Raw genomic sequence first — 19,346 nt, forward strand, 5'->3', positions numbered from 1 at the left:
ATTTATTATGTATACGGTGTTCTGCATCTATGTCTGCTGGCCAGAAGAGGGTAGCAGATCTCATTACAGATGGTTGTGAGCCCCCACATGATTGCTGGGAATTGAACTCAGGACCTCTGGAAGGGCAATCAGTGCTCTTAACCTTTGAGCCATCTCTCCAGCCCCAGATAAAGGTTTTCTAAAATCCATGGCCTTGCTAGTCCAGATTAGATTTCTAGTACCAGGAATGATTTTTGTCCTGTTGAGAAAGTCTTCAATTATATAGTAACTGGTTACCACCACCAAGATACGGGTGACACTATTCTAACTCTGGTATCTTGCCAGGCTGATCACTGTTGGGGTCCATATGGTTCTTACTTTCCTTTGCTATGAAGAGACATCATACCCAAAACTTATGAAAGAAAAGATTTGCTGGATGGGGTGCTGCACACCTTTAATCCTAGCACTTGGGAGGCAGAGGCAGACAGATCCCAGTAAGTTTGAGGTCAACTTGGTCTACAAAGTGAGTTCCAGGAGAGCCAGGACTGTTACACAGAAAAACTGGCTTGAAAAACTACACACATTCATGGAAGAAAGGAAAGAAAACATTTCTTGGCACTCATGCTTCCAGAGATTAGAGCCCATGATTATCAAGGCAGGCAGTCTGGCACCAGGCAGGCAAGCAGTTCTGAGCAGTAGCTAAGCCCTTACCTCACATCATGACTTGAAAGTTGGAAGCAGAGAGAAAGAGCTACTGTAGAAGAACATGAGCACTGGAACCTCAAAGCCGCCCCAGCCACATCTTCTAATCTTCCCAACAATTCCACCAAGCGGAAACCAGTCATTCAAATATATGGGGGCCATTCTCATTCAAACCACAATAGAAGTCACTGGTGGGGAGGGCTATAGACTGCTTCTCTTACTTGGCAACTTATACTTTATCTATTACCATGCCAGTTAGATTAAAGGAAGGTGGTTTTGTCGCTAGGTCCAGCTCAATCCTTTGAAGTCCTGCATCCTAATTGTACAGCAAAACTGACTTGCTTTCAAGCTTGCAGAGATGACCAAAGGAAAGAGAAAGCCCCTAAATTACTTTGGGAATCACATAGACTATCCTGAACAAATCAAACGGAGATTTCTCATGCTTGGTACTGGTGTTTTTATTAGTGCAGGATTCTTGGGAGGAGGCACTACAAAGTTAAATGATATAACGTCATTTAATATACACATGTGTTTGTATATCCATGTGTGGATACATAATCTCAGTCACAATATTATGTATTGTATATAACTTTAGGTATGTGCAAAATAACAACTCTTAAAACATTATCAAATACCACTAGTATTTGTTCTTCTCTTTCCTGTATTCACCTTTCCCATCCTGTGCCCGACTAGAAATGTCTGCCTCCAGTCTTCACATTTTTCTCCTCACAGCCCTCACATCCAGTTAGTCCCCTCTCCAGCCTCTTCTCTAATTACCAACGGAACACCATTCAGCTATAAAGAAATTGTAAATCAGAACAGTTTGACACATAGAATCAACTAGAAAACAAGTACATTAGCCCATACTTAGAAAGATAAATCTCTCCTGTTTCATTTGTGGTTTCTTGCTCTAAATCCTCAGATGTGAAAAGATAACCTGGACTAAACAAAGAAACCACATATTGCCTTCCTAGTAAAAATACAATGAAAGCAAAACTCCCATGAAAGAATGGGACAATAACAAAAATGCTCAGAATTTGACTATACTTTCCTCAAATTGTTCATTTCTAAAATATTCTGGAGTAACTTCCAGAAGTATTATATCCTACATGAGATTCAAATACATGAAAAAGTTTCAGTTTTTTCTTATCATATTCAAAATGACACCTAGTTTTTTTTTGTTTTGTTTTGTTGTTTTTACAGTTTTGCAATGAAAATTCTCCTGGTTGGATTTGGATGGATCTTCTTAAGGTCCAAAGCAGGTTGTGTTTTCTATAGCTGTGATGGATGGATCACAACTGCTAAAAGAAGTTTAAAAAGCAAGTGTTACATTTGGCTTGCAGTTACAGAGTGTGAGTATCTGTGGTGGCAGAGCAAAGAATGGCCACGCTATCCTATAATAAGGAAGCAGAGAGAATACACTGGGAGTGTCACTATCTTTTGAGTCACCTTAAAACTTCCTGAGAGTGACAGATGTTCTCCAACAAGTCATACTTCTACCCATTCTCAGTTAGTTCCACCATTTAGAAACCAAGTATTCAAACTTACAAGCCTTTGGGCCCATTCGCACTCAGGACACTAGTATAGTTGTATTCAAAGGTACTGTCCTAGCCATAGGGGGCAAGACAGACATTATTCCACATCTTGTAAGTGATTTTTATTCTATATAGAGTCACATATCATGAGTTAAGTATTACACTTTTTCTGGGTGGTGGTGGCACATGTCTTTAATCCCTGCACTTGGGAGGCAGAAGCAGGCGAATCTCTGAGTTTGAGGCCAGCCTGGCCTATAGAGCTAGTTCCAGTACAGCTAGAGCTGTTACACACACACACACACACACACACACACACACACACACCATAAAAAACCTGTCTCAAAAATCAAAACAGAGCAAACAACAAAAAAGAATTACACTTTGTTCTCTCACAATGTTTCTACATCTAAAAAATGTATCTATTAGTTTCTGTTTCCTCTGCTTTGAACATTTTCTTCATTACTCACTTGTATGTCTCTGTGTATGTATTTTTTGGGAAGTATGCATGTGATTGTCAGAATACAACTTTCAAGATTTGGGTTTTTATTTACAGTGTAAGACCCAGGGAGGTAACTGAGATAATCAGGTTTTGTATGAGAACTACTCTTAGCTGATGCACCTCATGACCCAACCAGTTTTCTTTCAATCCTCACAACGGAGGCGAGCAAACCAAATGCAGCATCACATATTTACTCTGGCAGAAGTGTTACCCACTGCACCTCTTTTCACTGTGAGATCATACGGGTTTATATAGCGATGTGAAACAAAAATACAGGCATACTCTGGCTATATGGAAGATGTTTCTGAACACTATGAATTAATTTTTCACGTCCATTTAAAAGTTTTCCATCACTATGAAATTCTTTTATGGATATAATCGAACTATGACTGCTAAAGGCTTTTCCACATGATTACAGATGTATGGCATCTCCTCATCTTTCATGAGCGTTACACCAACTGGAACTGGGGAAGGTTTTGCCACAGTGCTTACATGCATAAGGTCTCTTTCCAGTGTTTTACGACTCTCGTGGCAAGTGGAACTTATGACAGCTTTCCCACAATGCTTACATCCATTAGCCTACTGCCTAGTGGGATGCCTTTTACGACTGTCATGCCACTGGAAGCGAAAGTTTTTTTCAACGATGCTTACATGCATAAGGTTTCTCTCCACTGTGACTCCTTTCATGAATGTTAGGATAACTGGATCGGGCAAAGGTTTTTCCATAATGCTTACATGTGAATTCTTTCATGATTATGACAGGAATTAAAAATGGCAAAGGTTTTCCTACAAGAATACATACACAAGGTTTCTCACCAGTATGAATTCTTTTTTTTTTCTTAAATATTTATTTATTTATTATGGACACAATATTCTGTCTGTGTGTATGTCTGCAGGCCAGAAGAGGGCACCAGACCCCATTACAGATGGTTGTGAGCCACCATGTGGTTGCTGGGAATTGAACTCAGGACCTCTGGAAGAGCAGGTAGTGCTCTTAACCTCTGAGCCATCTCTCCAGCCCACCAGTATGAATTCTTTCATGAATGGTATGGTATGTAGAACTACTCAAGGCCTTTCAACAATGATTACATAAATAAAGCTTTTCAGTGTGAATCTTTCATGTCTCTTTTGATGAGAACTAGTGAAGGCTTTCCCACAATGCTAACATGCATAAAGCTTCTTTTCAGAGTGGATTCTTTCATGAACGTTACGATAATACGAGCTGGAGAAGCTTTTCCCGCAATGCTTACATGCATAAGGCTTATCTCCAGTGTGAACGCTTTCATGTCTTTTAAGATAAATGGAGCGGGTAAAGGCTTTTCCACAATGTTTACACGAGTAAGGCTTCTCTCCAGTATGAATCCTTTCATGAATGTTACGATAATAAGAAGTGCTGAAGACTTTCCTACAATGTTTACATGCATAAATCTTCTCTCCGGTGTGAGTTCTTTCATGAATTTTACAGTGCTTGGATCTGTTGAAAGCCTTTCCACAATGTTTACAGGCATAAAAAGGCTTATTTACATTATGAATTTGTAAGTGGCAGTTATGTAGACTGGGAATGGTGAAAGTTTTTCCACAGTGCTTACATGCATCAGGCTTTAGTTCTCTGTCAGTTACTTTATGTTTCTTAAAATACTTCACATACTTAAATGTTTTCCCACATTGCTTACAAATGTAACTTCTCTCTCCAAGATGACTTTTTTCATGGTTGACGAGGTCACTGGAATCAATGAAAGCGTCTTCACAGAAATTACACACAAAGGGTTTCACTCTTTTATGGATTCTGTGATCTTTCTGGCCATGTGTACATCTCTTTAAGATGTTCTCACTGAGTTTATCTCCAGTGTGAGTTCTCTCCTGAGGCTGATCAGAAGGAAGACTCCTACAGGCTTCATTACATTGTTGGTTTTGATAAGATTTGTCTCTAGGAGATGTTTCAAGTACCTGAAGGTTTTTATAAGATTTGTCTCTAGTAGATGTTTCAAGTACCTGACTGATATCTTCCCAATGTTTTGTTGGTTTAAAAGACTTCACCACAGCTTCCTTACACTGAAATTCATTGCTTCTACTTTGGTCTCTTTGATAACCTTGTAAGGATGAATGACCAATGATGTTCCTTTCATGTAACCTGCTTTCATATACTGTTTTTGCAGGAGGCATGTCTTTATTAACCATATTCTTTGGAGTAGATTCCTGGTTTTCATTACACTCAGTATCACTCTGATATCCACAGTCTTTCTCAACCATTTGAGTTCTGCAAAAAACAATGAGAACAGCATTACTGTAGAAAAAAAATGTTTGAGGCTGGCTTATGGTGTTCACTACAACTATACTATCCCTGAGGCAACAGCAGAATGTCTCTAATGTTAAGGACAATATGAACCACATGTAAAGACCCTGGCATGTGTAAAGAACTAGAGTGTTGATTTTATTTAAGAATTATGAAGGAGCTGTATCATAGGGTCAGATGTAAAGAATAATTCTGGCTCTTCTAGCAGACCCTCCACCAGCAATCATGTGGAGGGCACATAAGTTCCTGTTCCTGTTGATCTGAAGGATCTGATGCCCTTTTCTGGTCTCCACAAATGGTTCTGCACAGGTGGTGAATACAAGCACACATATACATACACATAAAATAAGTAACAAACATAAAAAGAGTGACCATGAAAGCAAATGTTCTGGTGTTAGCAGACATAATAATCATAATAATCACACAGTCCTCTAACACTATGACATTTAGACATTTGAAATACTTAGCCTGTGTTGGCTAGTTTGTTATCAGTTCAACCTGAACTAGAACTGAGAACATGGCTAGATCAGATTGGCTTGTAAGCAAGTCTGTGGGAGCATTTTTAAATTCCTGATTAATGAGGCCATGTTAGGTAATATGCTACTGGGCAGGAGTACAGGAGCTGTGAGAAAAATTATGTTAGTAATCCATGAAGAACAAGCCAGTAAGCAGCCTTGCTCCACGGTCTCCAGTTCGGTTCCAGCCTCTAGGTTCCTGCCTGTTTTAAGCCCTTGTCCTGCCTTCCCTTGCTGGACTATAACATGGAAGTGTAAGCCAAAATATGCCCCATTTCCCCAAAGATGACTTTGGTTACGGTGTTTAACATAGGAACTGAAAGCATCATAAAACAGAAGTTGCTTACCAGATTCATGGGGTAATGCTGAGACAGAGGTGACCATGTGGTTTTTATAAGGGTTGTGAGAATGTCTAGACGACTGGGCTCTTTCAGAGCTTAATATTACATGACACGTTGGTGATATTACTCAATTACACAGATAAAAAACTCAAATACTGAATGACACAGTTCAATATTCTGTTAGAGAAATTGGTGTAAAATCAATTTGCAATTAGATATATTTAGATCATTTGGTAGGTTCTCAGTTGTCCTACCATTCCCAAATATTTGATGTAAATTGCTTTGTTTGTTTGTTTGTTTTTGTAGCTAGGGTTTCTCTGTATAGCCTTGGTCATCCTGGAACTCACTCTGTAGACCAGACTAGACTCAAGCTCAGAGATTTGCCTGCCTCTGCCTTCCGAGTGCTGGGATTATACATGTGTGCCACCACCACCCGGCTATAAATTGCTTTCTATCGAATAAAAATTACCCCAGATTTCTGTTGAGATCTCTGTGGTCCTCTTCAATACTTTCTTCTAGTGTTTCCTCTAGAAGTAAATCCAAAGAGTCCATTATGACAAATTCAATGCTTAAAAACAAATAGAATCTAGTTCTTATGACATGGATACAGTCATTAAGTTCTGCACATGTTCCCTTCAGGAATTGAAACCACAACACCACACACATAATCAGGATACAGTTTCTCTCTGACTGCTGACTGAATAAGCAATGGCAGTATGCTGATATTTATTTTTTATTTATTCATTTATTTTTACCTATGGAGAGCAGGTTCAAAAATGTTTCCTTCATCACATCTCTGTAGAGTTTCTTTTGCCTATCATCCAACATCGTCCACTCTTCTACAGTGAAGATCACAGCTATATCCACAAAGGCCACTGGTTCCTATAACAGTGCACATATTAGGATGGTTAGTTTTAACAGCCAGGTTGATGACATACAAAATCATCTAGGGCAGAAATTACTGAAGACAGCTCTATAAGTGATTATGTAGATAAAGGTTAACCCAAAACATCCATAGGATACTCTCTTGAGTTCCTGTTGTAAGAAAGGCAGATGCACAGTCTCAGTTACTATTCTGCTGCTGAGATGAGAGCTCATGATCAAGGCAGCTACTATAAAAGGAAGCAACTGATCAGGGCTTGCTCTCACAGTCAATGATTGTCACGGAAGAATCAAGGCAAGCATGGAGCGGGAACAGTAGTTGAATGTTTTACTCCTGAGGAAAGGCAGCAGGCAAAGAGACAGACACAGTGCCTGGAATGGGCTTTTGAAACCTCAGAGACCACTACTAATGACACCCCCTCCCACATCATTGCCACATCTCCCAATTCTGTCCAGCTACTTCTACTAACTGGGGATGAAGCTTTCAAACATATGAGCCTATGAGGGCTATTCACACTTAAAACAACACACCTACCTATTCGAGATGCAGCATTTTGTGAAATATAAAGGGTTTATATTAGTGGAAGGAGGGAGCTGAGACACAGGCAACTATACTCCACTCTAGTTCTGATAGTGTGTGATTTGATCAGCTGCTTCAGAGTCCTGCATTTTACAGACTATATCCTTAAACTGTGAGAAAAAATAAACTCATTCTGCCTCAAGTCACTTTTTTTCCGAGTCATTTCTGATAGACAGATGAAAAAGCCTAAAATAACAAATACATTTTTTGAAAAGTGGGACCATTGTTGTCAATAAACCTAAGCAGGATCTCTGTGGGCATTTAGAACTTGTTTTGGAAGGAATGTGGAGGAATTGGCAAGAAAATTTTCTTTAGAGAAGGAAAAATCTAGAACACACTGAATTCAAAATCTAAGAAAAAAAGGTTGATAGAAATGGCACGGACCAGGAAGGTTGAGAGGAGACAAAGAGCCAGGAATTTCAGTAAGGGCTATTCTTTGTGCAATTAGGATTAAGAACATAGCTGCATTCTGTCCTACTTGAAATGAGCACTTGAAATGAACGTGAATGTAAAAACTGTCAAATACTTTAGTAGAAGAAATGAGGGTGAACAAACTAAACTTCTGAACAAGCAAAGCTGATGCAACAGATGACAAGATTAGCACTAACCACTGACCAACAGCAAAGCAGGCAAGCACAGAGCAAACACAGGGACTGGGAGTCTACTTGGCATGGGTTTGCACAACGTCCTCTCTGAACAATGAACCTAGCATTGTGTGGGTATCCTTTGAACAAACATCTTTAATGGGCTGTACTGATATCTGCTTTAAAAATAGCAACAAGCAGTCCCTTTAGCAATGGCTTGGTAACTCCTTATTGTACTCAAATACCTTTTGGGAATCATATGGGGCATACGGGAAATAGGCTGACCTGCACTGAAGTAGTCTGAGGTACATGTGCAGTAAGGTAACCTGTAGTCTCAAAAGGAATGTTCAAGAATAATCTTTCTTTTTCTGTTGTTACAATATTTTTTCTTCTAAACAACTGGGCTTGCATATGTTTAAAATCAGATGACTCTGGGAAATGCCATGTATGTTAGCAAGGTTTACCAAATGACATCTTGTCAGTCAAAACACTAAACCTTCTGTGTATGCTGTGTCCTTCAGCAACCAATTCCTCTTTCTTTCAGTCTCCCAACTAGCCATTGATATCCGTGAGCACCCCCACTCATGCAGGCTGTTAGCATCTTTCACTGTAGATTGATTCTTATAGTATGCCTTTGCTTAGAATGAACTGGACCCTGCCCAGAACTCAGCAACCAATTAACTTAGTTCCTGGCAAATGGGTATATAGAGGGAAGTAAATCAATTCTCTCATTACTAAAAATTTCCTTCTCACTTTCTAGACCTTTTTCGTTGTGATATCTATTGCTGCAACGTCTAAACTAATCAGTTTTGTCACTAAGAATCATCAACCAAAATCACCAACCATGTTCTACAATAAAGGTTGGCTGAGGACGGACCATTTCTGATATGTTTTTCCTCCAGGAACAGATGAGAAATTGTACAGGTTGCTTTTACCTCAACTTGACAGAAGCTAGAGTCACCAGAGAATGAGCCTCTATTGAGAAAAAGAGCTCTATAAGATCCAGCTGTAAGGCATTTTCTTAATTAGGGATCAATGGGAGATGGCCCAGCCCATTGTGGATGGTGCCATCTTTTAAGCTGAGAGTCCTGGGTTCTAGAATTTATTTTTACTTCATGTGTATTGGTGTTTTGTCTGCAAGGATGTTTGTGTAAGTGTGGGAGACACCCTAGAACTGGAGTGAGCTGCCAGGTGGCTGCTGGGAATTGTACCTGGGTCCTCTGGAAGAGACTTCAGTGCTCTTAACTGCCAAGCCATCTCTCCAGCCTCCATCCTGGGTTAGAGTGGTATATCAGTTGTGTTTTAATAAATAAAGCTTACCTGAAGATCAGCGAGTAAAAGAGTCACACTGGTCAGTCATACAGATCAGGCAGTGGTGGCATGTAGGGCCCGGGTCTGCCCCTGCTCCTTGGGTGCATCTTGGGGACAGTTTCTGGTCAGCCAGCTAAAACATTGTGTTTGTTCCTGTGCTCCCTCTGCCTCACCTGGTGATTAGCTGTAGGGCATTGTTTCATCTTTGGTATGGTAAATTCCCACCTGCCTGGGCGGAAATCCTTGTGCAGCAGCTAGGTGTAATAGGATTTCCCCAAAGTTGAATAAACGGCTTTTGGCTGATCTCCTTTCGAATGACCCAGGTCTCTTGAGTGTTCTTTCAATCTCCAGGCCCTTGCCCGACTAGCGTCCGGTACAGTGCCGCACGAAGTGTACCGAGAGGGTAACACAAAATTGGGTGTTACAATTGGAGGCCCCGCTGGCATCATCAGCAACTACAGTCGGAAGCCGATCAGCAAGATCGGGAAGTAGGGATCCCTGCCTGAGAGGTCGCCCTCGGAAGGCTGGCCAGCAGGTAAGAAATGAAGTGGTGGGGGTGTATTGGTGATGGGTGCAAGTAATTCTTTTTCAGTACTGATGGCCGATTAAAGGGCCAATTGATAGTGCTTTTAGAGAAGCAAGGCAAGGAAGGCACCGGTATTAAAATAAGATATCACAAGAGTTTAAACAGACCTGTAAGTCGCGAGGAAATAGAAGCTGTCATCAGAAACCTCCCTACCAAAAAAAGCCCTGGACCAGATGGTTTCAATGCAGAATTCTATCAGAACTTCCAAGAAGAGCTAATACCTATACTCCTTAAAGTGTTTCAAATAATAGAAACAGAAGAGTCATTGGCAAACTCCTCCTATGAAGCTGTAGCTACCCTGATACCAAAACCACACAAAGACTTACCCAAGAAAGAGAATTACAGACCAATCTCACTCATGAACATCGATGCAAAAATTCTCAATAAAATACCGGCAAACAGAATCCAAGAACACATCCAAAAAATTATACATTATGATCAAGTAGGCTTCATCCCAGAGATGCAGGGCTGGTTCAACATACCCAAATCTATCAATGTAATCCATCATATAAATAAACTGAAAGAAAAAAACCATATGTTCATTTCATTAGATGCTGAAAAAGCATTTGACAAAATTCAACACCCCTTTATGATAAAGGTCTTCGAGAGACTAGGGATACAAGGTTCATTCCTAAACATAATAAAAGCAATATACAGCAAGCCGACAGCTAACATTAAATTAAATGGAGAGAAACTCAAAGCCATCCCATTAAAATCAGGAACAAGACAAGGCTGTCCACTCTCTCCATACATCTTCAATATAGTGCTTGAAGTTCTAGCAATAGTAATAAGACAGCATAAAGAGATCAAGGGGATTTGAATTGGAAAGGAAGAAGTCAAACTTGCATTATTTGCAGATGATATGATAGTGTACATAAGCGACCCCAAAAACTCTACCAGAGAACTCCTACAGCTGATCAACACCTTTAGTACTGTGGTAGGATACAAGATTAACTCCAAAAAATCAGTTGCCCTCCTATACACAAAGAACAATGATACAGAGAGGGAAATCAGAGAAACATCACCTTTCATGATAGCCACAAATAGCATAAGGTATTTTGGGGGTAACTCTAACCAAGGAAGTGAAAGATCTATTTGACAAGAACTTTAAGATTTTGAAGAAACCTTAAAATTGAAAAGGATACCAGAAAATGGAAAAATCTCCCATGCTCTTGGATTGGGAGGATCAACATAGTAAAAATGACAACTCTACCAAAAGCAATCTATAGATTCAATGCAATCCCCATCAAAATCCCAACAAAATTCTTCACAGACCTTGAGAGAACAATAATCAACTTTATATGGCAAAACAAAAAACACAGAATAGCCAAAACAATCCTATTCAATAAAAGTACTTCCGGAGGCATTATCATCTGTGGCTTCAAACTCTATTACAGAGCTACAGTAATGAAAACTGCTTGGTATTGGAACAGAAACAGAGATGTTGACCAATGGAATCGAATTGAAGACCCAGATATTAATCCACAAATCTATGAACATCTGATTTTCGACAAAGGAGCTAAAATTATACAATGGAAGAAAGAAAGCATCTTTAACAAATGGTGCTGGCATAACTGGATGTCAACCTGTAGAGAAATGAAAATAGATCCATATCTATCACCATGCACAAAACTCAGGTCCAATTGGATTAAAGACCTCAATATTAATCTGACCACATTGAACATGATAGAAGAGAAAGTGGGAAGTAGTCTACAACACATGGGCACAGGAGACCACTTCCTAGGTAGAACCCCAGTAGCACAGACAATAAGAGAATCAAAGAATAAATGGGACCTCCCGAAACTGAGAAGCTTCTGTAAAACAAAGGACACTGTCATTAAGACAAAAAGGCAACCTACTGATTGGGAGAAGATCTTCACCAACCCCTCATCAGACAAAGGTCTGATCTCCAAAATATACAAAGAACTAAAAAAACTAGACTTTAAAATGCTAATTAATCCAATTAAAAAATGGGGTACTGGACTGAACAGAAAATTCTCAACAGAAGAAGTTCAAATGGTCAAAAGACACTTAAAGTCATGCTCAACCTCCTTAGCGATCAGAGAAATGTAAATCAAACAACTTTGAGATACCATCTTACACCTGTCAGAATAGCTAAAATCAAAAACACCAATGATAGCCTATGCTGGAGAGGATGTGGAGTAAGGGGAACACTCATCCATTGTTGGTGGGAATGCAAACTTATGCAGCCACTTTAGAAATCAGTGTGGCAATTTCTTGGGAAACTGGGAGTCAACCTACCTCAGGACCCAGCAATTCCACTCTTGGGAAGGGAATATACCTAAGAAATGCCCTATCATACTACAAAAGCATTTGTTCAACTATGTCCATAGCAGCACTATTTGTAATAGCCAGAACCTGAAAAAAACCTAGGTACCCCTCAATAAAAGAATGGTTAAAGAAGGTGTGGAACATATACACATTAGAGTTTTACTCAGCGGTAAAAAAACAATGACTTCTTGAATTTTGCATGCAAATGGATGGAAATAGAAAACACTTTACTGAGTGAGGTAACCCAGACACAAAAAGAGGAATAAGGTATGTACTCACTCATAAGTGGATTCTAGCCATAATTAAAGGACATTGAGCCTTAATTCGTAGAGAAGATAAATAAGAAGGTGAACCCAAAGAAAATCATATAGTTATCCTCCTGGATATTGGAAGTAGACAAGATTTCCAGGCAAAAGTTGGGTGCACGGGGGTGAGGGGTGGATGTAAGGGTAGATGGGTAGAGAGAAGGGAGAAGGGGAGGATTCAGGAGAGCTTGGGCGAATGGGATAGGTGGGATGGAGGAAGGGTGGATATGGGAGCAGGGAAGTAAATATCTAAATTAAGGGAGCCATTTTAGGGTTTACATGAGACTTGACTCTAGAGGGGCTCCCAGGTCCAAGGAGAGGTCCCCAGATTGTTCCTTGGGCAGCAGAGGAGAGGGTGCCTGGACTGACCTTGTCCCATAGCCACACTGATGAATATCTTGCATATCACCATAGAATAATGGTGATATTCTGGCGATGGATGGAGATAGAGGCAGAGACCCACATTGGAGCACTGGACTGAGCTCCCAAAGTCCAAATGAGGAGCAGAAGGAGGGAGAACATGAGCAAGGAAGTCAGGACCACGAGGGGTGCGTCCACCCCTGAGATGGTGGGACTGATCTAATGGGAGCTCACCAAGGTCAGCTGGACTGGGAGTGATTGAGCAAGTGATCAAACTGAACCCTCTGAATGTGGCTGGCAATGAAGGCTGTCTGAGAAGCCAAGGACAATGGCATTGGGTTTTGATTCTACTGCATGGACTGACTTTGTGGGAGCCTGGTTTGTTTGGATGCTCACTTTTATATACCTGGATGGAGGGGGGAGGACCTACGACTTCCCACGGGGCAGGGAACCCTGAGTGCTCTTAGGAGAGGGAGGGGGATGTGGGTAGGGGGAGGAAAAAGGGAGGCGGGGAGGAGGTGGAAATTTTTAATAAATAAATAAATAAATAATTCAAAAAAGGGAAAAAAATAAGTGGATATTAGGTGGAAAGTAAAGGATAACCAGGCTACAATACACAGCCCCAGAGAGGGTAGGTAAGAAGGAGGGACAAAGAGGGGACTCATAGATCTCCCTGGGAAGAAGAAATAGAAGGGAATCCTGTTGAAAAGAGAGGGGAAGGTCATATGAACCAGAGGGGTCAAGAACATCACAAGAAAACCCACAGATTAACTTGGCTCATAGGAACTCACTGAGTCTGAACCAACAACCAGGGAAGTTGGATGGGACTGACAATTGTGTAGTTTGGGCTACTTGTGGGACTCCTAATGGGAGCAGGGGCTGTCCCCAATGCTTAGGCTGGCCTTTGAGATCCCATTCCTTATACTGGGTTGCCTTGAGCAGCCTTAAAACAAGGGGAGATGTTTTGTCTTACCACAACTTAATATGCCTTGCTTTGTTGATATCCATGGGAGATCTGCCCTCTCTGAACAGAAACAGAGGGGGAGTGGATTGAAGTGAGAGGGCAGATGGGAGGTAAGGGAAGGGAAGGGGAGGAGAGGAGGGAGAGGAAACTGGGGTCGGGATGTAAAATAAATAAGTTAAATTAAATTTTAAAAGATGTTTACATGGAGAGACAAAGGACCCAGATTAGTTACCAACACAATCCTAAAGTGTGAAGAGTGAAGTTGGAGGACCGACATTACCTTGTTTCAAGGCTTAGAGAGCTATGGTGATTAGGACAGTCACAGTGGCCAAATCAATAACTAGAAAAGACCTTTGGGGCCTTTATCTCAGTTCATAGGCCCATGCCTGCTCTCAGAAGTACTTCCCTTTCATGATAAACTACTTCTATTTCCATTTCTAAAAAATAATAAAACAAATACACAGATAAATAGATCAATAAATCAAGGGCACAGGATAGAATCCCCAGAAAATTATTCACTTCATTATAGTCAACTAGTCGTTGACAACAGTAAGGACCACACAATGGAGGAAGAAAACTCTTTACAAAATGGCCCTTGAATAATGGGACATTGGAAGATAAACGGAGTCCAGACACAGACTTTATTCTCTCCTTCGTGAAAATTAATTCCAAATGGGCCAGATTAAAGCACAAAAATGAAAAACTACTGAAAAAAAGACAGTTTTCTTTTGTGGAAGGCAGTTTGCTGCCTAAGTTTTTGAGAGAGTTTAGTCCCGGGTTTCTACACGCAGGGGGCTTTAATATTACTGACTGGGAGCAGGTAAAGGTAAAAGCATTGAAAGAGTGAGGGCCAGAAGAATTTCCCATAGTGATATTTTCACTATGGCGCTAGTCAGAAATACCATTTCATCCAGCATACATCTCTCCTCGTATAATGACAACAACCCATACCCTACCACAGATACTCGCTCTCCTCGTATAATGACAACAACCCATACCCTACCACAGATACTCGCTCTCCTCGTATAATGACAACAACCCATACCCTACCACAGATACTCGCTCTCCTCGTATAATGACAACAACCCATACCCTACCACAGATACTCGCTCTCCTTGTATAATGACAACAATCCATACCCTACCACAGATACTCGCACTCATGGTCAACGCTGCTCTAGTCCCAACGGCTAGAGAAATATCAGTCTGGATGTCCATCAGCTCATGTCCAGATAACAGTCATATCACACACGCGCACGCTGGAATACATCTCTGTAATGGCCAAACCAAAATGACGGATGGAACTGGAAATGTAACTATCCTCTGCCTGGTAACCGCAAGGCACAGAGTTAAATGCTGTCTCTTTATCTCATATATGGGTTCTATCTTTAACCTCTTCCTGTATGATTTCAAACTGGACTGAGTGTCTGTCTACACAGAGCATGGAGAAGACAGGCTCCATGGGATCTGTGGGTAGGTGGGATTGGGACGGGAATGGTAGTGGGCATGTGATGTGGTGAACATGGTATGACTGAAAAGAAAAACTAAGTGTGGGGAAGGGAAGAGAGGAGGAGTTTACTGTATCAAGGTTCAGAATTCTCCTCGGCTATACAGTGACAGCCAGGCAAGCCTGCTGGCACACAAGAGGTGGAGCAAGCCTTTAACCCCAGAACGCAGGAGGCAGGCCAGGGAGATCTCCAAGTCTAAAGCTAGTCTGGTCAACACAGCTAGTTTCCGGGCTGCACTGAGAAACCCTGTTGCCAAAAGCAAAACAAAACAAAAAGAAAGAAATAATAATATATTAACTACTAAATAAAAATCAACGATAAAATGAAAATCATAGTGACCATACACACAAGTGTAATACATGTATTATAAATGCACAGCACACTCAAGTCAACTTTTAACAAAACAATGTCTCTAGCAGGTAAGTAGCTTGCTTGTCATTCTCTCCGATGAACATTTCAAAGCTTTTCAATTGCTTAGAAATTACATTACCTACAAGACCCAGTTATCTGAAAGCTAAGGAAGTAGCTGAAATGTTAGTACGTTCCCCCCAGAAATGTAATCTTGAAAATGACTCCTTACAGAAAGCGCACTTCCAATCTCTTCCGTTCCAAACAGGACATAGTAAAACCAGGAGCCGCAATGAAATTTAATTTTAATTCTATGAAGCTCTTTACCATACTCGCTGCCCTTTTTCATTTTCGGCAAAGTTTGGAAAACTTTGCAAAATTCCAACTTTCATCTCAAAATTGATCACTGCATGCCACTCCTCCCACGGCAATGGATGAAGGTGACCCACACCTCCCCTTCTGCTCCTGAGATCCAGTCCAGAGTCTCACATCCAGCTCTGTAACAGAAAGCCTGCTGTGGTCTCCCTTTCCTCTCTCCCCAACAGATCACAGAGACGTTCTCCTCCCACATTCCTGCCACCAACTCATCCCATTTTCCTGGCTCCAACACCAGCAGTCAGTCCCTGGGAACACAGCAGCTGAGCAGGCCAGGAGAAGGGTAAACTAACTGAATTCCTTCACTACCCCCTCCTCTCCTCCGAAGGCAAACATCTAAGATGCAGATAATTTTCTCAACAGGTACGACTTACCAAAGTTAAACCAAGATCAGACAGACAATTTAAATATAATCCCTCATGAGAAAGGAGTCATTAAAAGTTTCTCAACACCTCTCCCCCCGCCACACAAAAATCCAGAACCAAAAAATGTTTCAGTGCAGAATTCTACCAGACATTCAAAGAAGAGTTAATGTCAATGCTCCTCATATTATTCCACAAAAGAGAAATGGAAGGAATATTGCCCACTTAATTTTATTATGCCACTGTTGCGCGGATACTCAAACCACATATAGATCCAACAAAGAGAATTACAGACCAATTTCACTTACACATGAATGCAAAAATACTCAGTAAAATATAAACCTGAGAACACATCAAAAAGATCATCCACCATGATTAAGCAGGTTTTATCCCAGAGATACACAGATGATTCAATACCTAAAACAAATGTATTCCCCCATATAAACAATGGAAACAAAACAAAATACATGATCATCTCATTAGATGTCACTTTGATGAAAACCAACACCCCTTCATGGAAAAAGTCCAAGAGAGTCTAATGATACAAGGTGTTAGGAATATTTCCTAATATTAGCTCTCTGACGACGCAAAAATTCCCAATCAAGCCAAATCAAAACAAGCCAAATTAAGAAATATGCAAGTTTAATGGGAGATCTGCGCTCTCGGGTAGCCCCGAGTGGGAAACCGGGAAGCCGCGGGAACGCGACCCCCAGGAGGAAGAAAGGGAGACCAAGTGTTCTTTTTTGGGGATCACTTAAGTACCCTGGGGAGTGGTCAGGACCTGGCCTGCTGGGATTTGAAGTCCAGACCAGGCCTGGGGGCTGGGATAGATGCGAGGGACTGGGACCGACGTTCCCAACTTAACACAAGGGACATATATAATCATAATAAAGGCATTTTACAGCAAGTCAATAGCCAATATCAAATTAAATGTAAAGAGATGTAAAGAAATTTCACTAAAATCAGGAACAAGAAAAGGTTGTGCACTGTCCCCATATCTACTCAATAGATATGAGTACTCAATATAGTAGTTTAATTAATAATAATAATAGATAAAGTACTCAATATAGTACTTTAATTGCTAGCTAGAGCGGTAAGACACCTGAAGGAGATCAAGGGGCTACAAATTGGAAAGGAAGAGGTCAAAGTATCTCTATTTGCAGATAATATATATCGTCATGTTTGGCTGCTATCTCTTAGAACCCTGTTCTTTTCTAATGAGAGACAGAAAGGGAGTGGACATAGAGGGGAGGGGAAGGGGAAAAGAACTGGAAGGATAGGAGAGGGGAAACTATAATCAGGATATATCATATGGGAATAGAAATGTTCTCAATAAATGGAATAATAAACCGCTACAAACAAATAAAATGCGAAACAAATTGAAATTTCTCTCTTTAGGCAACTGCAGTCAGGGGAAGAAGAAAAGACTTCTTGAATAGTGTCATTTTGTAAAACTAAAGTAAAACCAACCAAGCAAACAACAAACAAAACCCAACAAAACAAAAGTGAAAACGCAAAACCATATCTGAGGTGTTAAGGAGCTGAGACAGCTCTGTGGGAAATTTCTCTCACACAAAGAGGTAAGGGAAACAATTCCGAGTCAGACCAGATGGGGGAGGGAAGAAGAGTGAAATGAAATCCAAGGTAATAATGACAAAAAAAAAAAAAATCTAAACCAGCGCAAACCGAAAACTCCACAGACCACCCAAATTCCCCACGCAGCACAACCTGGATAATCAACAAGCTGGATCAACAACCCGCCAGCGCTGCAAAATCCGTGTAGCACAGGTTCACGGCAAGGACTCACCCAAGAGTGCTGGGATTGTGATGAAGCGGCTTCACAGGACACAAAAGTGGGGCACTCGGGGCTCAAGGACGCCTGTGGGGTGCACACTTCAAGCACAGGTGGGCACAGGCATTGCTGAGCCAGACTCCACCTTCCACTGGACTGCACAGCGCCAAAGGAAACCCCACGTGCTGGCGTCACATAACTACAAAGCAGCTAAAGTCCCACATCCGCCCCCCAGGATTCCAGGAGCCCAACGCATACTCACCATTGTGTGCTTCTGATGTGTCTAGGTGTCCTCCCAAAGAGGTCCTCAGTTACAGAACGCACAGTCGCCCAAAACAGGTACTCACACAAATCCCCGGTAACAAGCGTTAAAAAGGCTTACGGCACGCGCGCTGCAACCATCCGCGACCCTGATTGGACAGTTCGGCGTCTTCAAGTAAAATGGTCCCTGATTGGCGAACTGTACTCAGCCTGCGAAAAGTATCAAAACATTTTAGGAAAGCTCAGCTGTGAGTCCTGACTGCCCGCTCTCTAGAAGAAGGCGAACTTCTGTGAATTCAAAGCCTTTCAGGGCTACATGGTGAGACCCTGACCCAAAACGAAACAAAGAAGCCTAGCATGGTGGCCGGCTCTTCTAATTGGGATCTAAATGGAGGTTAGCCTGGTCCAGAGAACTAGTTTCCGGACAGACCATAGTACCAGAGAAAAGCTGTCTCGGAAAACCAAAACAAGAAAGGAAGCAAAAATAAACAACAACAACAACAAATTTTAAAACAAAAGCTCTAACATATTATCCGTTCCCTGTGGAATGAACCGGTTCCTTTCCAGGATTTCACTGCATTGTAAGACAACATACTCTGGGATTTGGGATGTACTCACTCACTGCCTCGCACATTTTACCACCTGCCCTTTCCATAAAGATAGTGCCCTTAAGTTAGCTCAGTCCATTACTATCTTTTGCCCCTTGGGGATAGACGACTAAAGGAGAGAAGCCGGCCCCAAGTAGGTTCAAACATAGGAAACACACGTAGGGCTTGATAAGAAACCTCGAAGATAAGGGATGAGGTAAAATCTCATGACTTTCTCACACTTGGGTACAAGTTTCAATGCATCCATTTCTGCCAATATAATTAAAACACACTAAAGGGACACAAGCCCACTCGAACATGTGGCTCTGGCAGGCCTTGCCCTTCTCCCCACTTTCTCTGCCTTGCTAACAACAGATTACATGCAT

General features: G+C 41.3%; 1 protein-coding gene across 1 annotated transcript; it reads right to left on the reverse strand.

The window, feature by feature from the left end:
- Window positions 1-1,121: 1,121 nt before the first annotated feature.
- LOC148121819 (zinc finger protein 441-like) lies at window positions 1,122-18,381 on the reverse strand. The gene is made up of 4 exons (XM_087907203.1): window positions 18,375-18,381; window positions 6,620-6,746; window positions 6,334-6,391; window positions 1,122-4,972 (listed from the first exon to the last, which is right to left on the reverse strand). Exons 1-4 carry the CDS (start codon window positions 18,375-18,377, stop codon window positions 3,877-3,879), a joined length of 1,284 nt encoding a protein of 427 aa, XP_087763329.1. The 5' UTR covers window positions 18,378-18,381; the 3' UTR covers window positions 1,122-3,876.
- Between the last annotated feature and the right edge of the window lie 965 nt (window positions 18,382-19,346).

Source organism: Myodes glareolus, chromosome 6 (assembly GCF_982192425.1).
Source record: "Myodes glareolus chromosome 6, mMyoGla1.1, whole genome shotgun sequence".
In the NCBI taxonomy this organism is placed as follows: domain Eukaryota; kingdom Metazoa; phylum Chordata; class Mammalia; order Rodentia; family Cricetidae; genus Myodes; species Myodes glareolus.